At 50.3% G+C, this 3,666-nt stretch overlaps 1 protein-coding gene across 1 annotated transcript in view; it reads right to left on the minus strand.

The window, feature by feature from the left end:
• Pex14 (peroxisomal biogenesis factor 14) overlaps nt 1-3,031 on the minus strand; it is a 137,107-nt gene extending 134,076 nt beyond the window's left edge. Inside the window, exon 1 of the mRNA XM_021200296.2 lies at nt 2,951-3,031. Within this exon, the coding sequence (XP_021055955.1) occupies nt 2,951-2,986 (36 nt within the window). The 5' untranslated portion in view covers nt 2,987-3,031. The remainder of the gene's footprint in view (nt 1-2,950) is intronic.
• Nucleotides 3,032-3,666: the final 635 nt, after the last annotated feature.

Consider the following 3,666-nt stretch of genomic DNA (forward strand, 5'->3'; position numbering starts at 1 on the left):
CTCGAACTCAGAAATCCGCCTGCCTCTGCCTCCCGAGTGCTGGGATTAAAGGCATGCACCACCATGCCCGGCTAGTTATTGTTTTTTGAGTGTGTGTGTGTGTCTGTCTGTCTGTCTGTCTCCCAGAGGTCAAGCTGTCTATCTCAGAATCAGGCCAGGGGTCACTAGGTGTGTTCTTCATTTTTTTTTTAATTTTATATGTATAGATGTTCTATCTGTGTGTGTGTGTCTGTTCTTGGTGCTGGCAGGTGCTGAAGAGGGCTGCTTCTTTTTTTTTTTTTTTTTTTTTTTTTTTTATATAAAGTACACTGTAGTTGTCTTCAGACACACACCAGAAGAGTGCATCGGATCCCACTACAGATGGTTGTGAGCCACCATGTGGTTGCTGGGAATCGAACTCAGGACCTCTGGAAAAGCAGTCAGTGCTCTTAACCCCTAAGCCATCTCTCCAGCCCACTAGTTATTAATTAATTAAAAGATTTTTTTTTTTTTAATGAGAATCGAGACTGGGGACGTAGCTCAGTTGGTAGAATGCCTGCCTAGCATACACAAGGTCCTATTTCAACCCTATCATCATGGACTGAAGTCTCACGACCAGGGAGGTAGAGGCAGGAGGAGCAGGAGTTCAAGGTCGTCCTTGGCTAGGTAAAGCTCAAGGGCAATTTGGTTTATAGGAGCTGCTGTCACAAACACAGATAAGTAAACCAGTGCACTTAAACCTAGAACAGCAGTGCATGTCCGTCCGTAATCTCAGCATCCAGGAGGCCAGGCAGGGCTACACGGGGAGATAGCATACAGATACAAATACATATACAGATAGATATAGATTTATTTTTATTTATAGAAGTACACTGTAGTTGTCTTCAGACACACACCAGAAGAGTTCATTGGATCCCACTACAGATGGTTGTGAGCCACCATGTGGTTGCTGGGAACTGAACTCAGGACCTCTGGGAGAGCAGCCAGTGCCAATCCTCTTAACTGCTGAGCCATCTCTCCAGCCCCATTCATATATATTTTTTAAGTGTATATTTGCAGTTTACTGTGAGATAGTGACAGGACATGACGACTTTCTCCTCAGGCTTCCAGCACATTCTGATGCAATGTCATCTCTGTCAGCCCTGGAAAGGAGGTCAAAGGAGAAACAGGCTCAAACCACACAAGGGCGGCCAAACCCTGAAAGACCTTGGACCTCCAGACACTGTGGACACAGTTCAATCTCTAAAGGTTAGAAAAAATTCAGACCTTGAGGCATACTGCAGTTTAGCAAACAAGGTGGGATATCACAAGAAAGGAAGGTCCCGAGCCGGACGTGGTGGCGCACGCCTTTAATCCCAGCACTCGGGAGGCAGAGGCAGGTGGATTTCTGAGTTCGAGGCCAGCCTGGTCTGTCTACAAAGTGAGTTTCAGGACAGCCTGGGCTGTACAAAGAAACCCTGTCTCGAAAAAGCCAAAAAAAGAAAAGAAAAGAAAAGAAAAGAAAAGAAAAGAAAAGAAAAGAAAAGAAAAGAAAAGAAAGTCCCTCTTTCAGACAATGCAGAGTCCAGAATCGCTCCTGTTTCCGTAAGGCATTACAGCACACGCATCCTCCTGAATCACTCACACCACTAAGTGTCCAGCTCCTTTAAGTGTGACCCCCCCCTATTGACTTATCACAAGTAGAAAGGCAGTCAGACTTTAAGTAGTAGTCCTCTGCCTAGGAAGGAAGTGAAATATCAGTAAGTGCTTCAAGTTGACAGATGAATGATGAGCTTCCCAGGCTAAATATATTGTTGCTCCTATGTCTATCCTAATTATATTTAAACCTAAGAGAGCCAGCTAGCAGAGACACTTCAGTGTGGGCTGAAATCAAGGCCCGGTGGTGCACGTGATTTAGGGCACGTTGCAAAACCCTGCTACCCACTTCTGCACTGCACTAAAGAGAAGAGAGACTTAAGATAATCAGCACTGCCCTGGGGCCAAAGAGAAGGCTGAGCAGGTTAAAGGAGCAGCTGCTAAGCCTGAGGACCTGAGTTCCACCTGAGAACCACATGGCGGAGGGTGAACCGTTTCCGGCAAAGTTGTTCTCTGCCTCCCACCAGTACCATGCTGCGCACATGTACTCAAACACAAACAAAAAATCAAAAGTAAACATAACTTGTCCTCTGCATGCCAGCACACTGGTAGGAAAACCCTCTTCTCAGCCCACTCCGCCTTTGGCTTAGAAACCCCTTCAGAGGCCGTATCATCACGACTTCCCGGCAGCAGAAGCCCAAGCATCCCAAGTGGCCCTCTCTGTCCCGTCAGCGAAGCGGGATTTGGTTAAATCTGCGGGTGAAGAACTCGGGAGGGGAGTCTTTGGCTAAGAAAACCGAACCCAGCCAAGCGAGGGTTGGATCCTCAGCTAAAGGCTCGGTGGCGTCTGTTACTTAAAGTCCGTCCCCTTCCTACTAACAAACTGGGCGGGAAGGGGTCCTCAGAGCGACGCCCCAACTTGAAAAGGAAAGAAAGCTCCCAAGGTGAATGAAGACCCAGATGCTGGCCCTTTGGGGGCTGAGGCCGTGGGAGCGGGAGTCGCCAGGCCCCTCCCCACGGGGGACAGCCGGGTACCAACGAGCCATGCCCACCTCTCCTCCAGCAGGGCCCTGCATCTGTGTGCTGAGGACCTAGCCGGAGCCCGCCACCCTCCCAGACCAAGCCCAGCGGGCTCCGAGGGGCCGCCGGGCGGGAAGCGGGGGCCTGAGACCCGGCCGAGACCCCGACCCGGGACTGCGGTGAGAAGAGGGGTCACCGGGGGAGGAGCCGGGCCGGGAGGACCCGGAGAGGGGCGGGGCCCAGAGGCAACACCAAGGCGGGGGTCCCCCGCTTCAAGGCGTCAGGGTCGCCGCCCCACTGCCCGCGGCGGGCGCGCCGAGCGGCGCTCCAGCCGCGACCCCTGACAGTCGCGACGGGGCAGTCCCACTCCCCTCACCTGGTTCGGCTGCTCTGCCTGCTCCGACGACGCCATCTTTCTCAGGCCTGACTAATCGACCGTCGCTGGCCCAAGTTTCTCCCAAGAGCGCTTGCACTAGGTCTCCAGACTAGACCAAAGTAGAAGGACCCGAGCATGTCGATGGGGGCGGGCTCCGGGCAGAAAGGGTTGATTGAGACTGGTGTCCCGGTTTCCTTGCAGTTTACAGGAAAATCCATAGTTCAAAATCTTTTTTAAAAAATAGAATATCTCTTGTTGTTGTTGTTGTTTTACACTGTTAATATATAAACGCTGTGGTTTAGTCACATTTACTCCTAATTTTCTCCCCGCCACTCTCCCCACATCACCCACCAGGTTCACCTTTTTAAAATATATTTACATGTTTGTATGTTTAGAGTTGTTTGTTTGCTTTTGTTTTCTAGACAAGGCCTCACGTAGTTCAAAGTAGCCTTAAACTTTCTATGTAGCCCTAGATGAACTTCTGACCCTCCGGCCTCCACCTCGTGGTGCAGAGATAACAGGCGTGCGCCACACGCATTTTTATTCCTGAAGTAAATCTCTCCCTATTCTCATAGCACCGTGGGCACATTTGGGGACTACTTATTTAATAAATACATGAAAATGTAGGTTAAGATTTAGCCATTTGAGCCGGGCGTGGTGGCGCATGCCTTTAATCCCAGCACTCGGGAGGCAGAGGCAGGCGGATTTCTGAGTTC

Source organism: Mus pahari, chromosome 6, assembly GCF_900095145.1.
Source record: "Mus pahari chromosome 6, PAHARI_EIJ_v1.1, whole genome shotgun sequence".
Classification (NCBI taxonomy): Eukaryota; Metazoa; Chordata; class Mammalia; order Rodentia; family Muridae; genus Mus; species Mus pahari.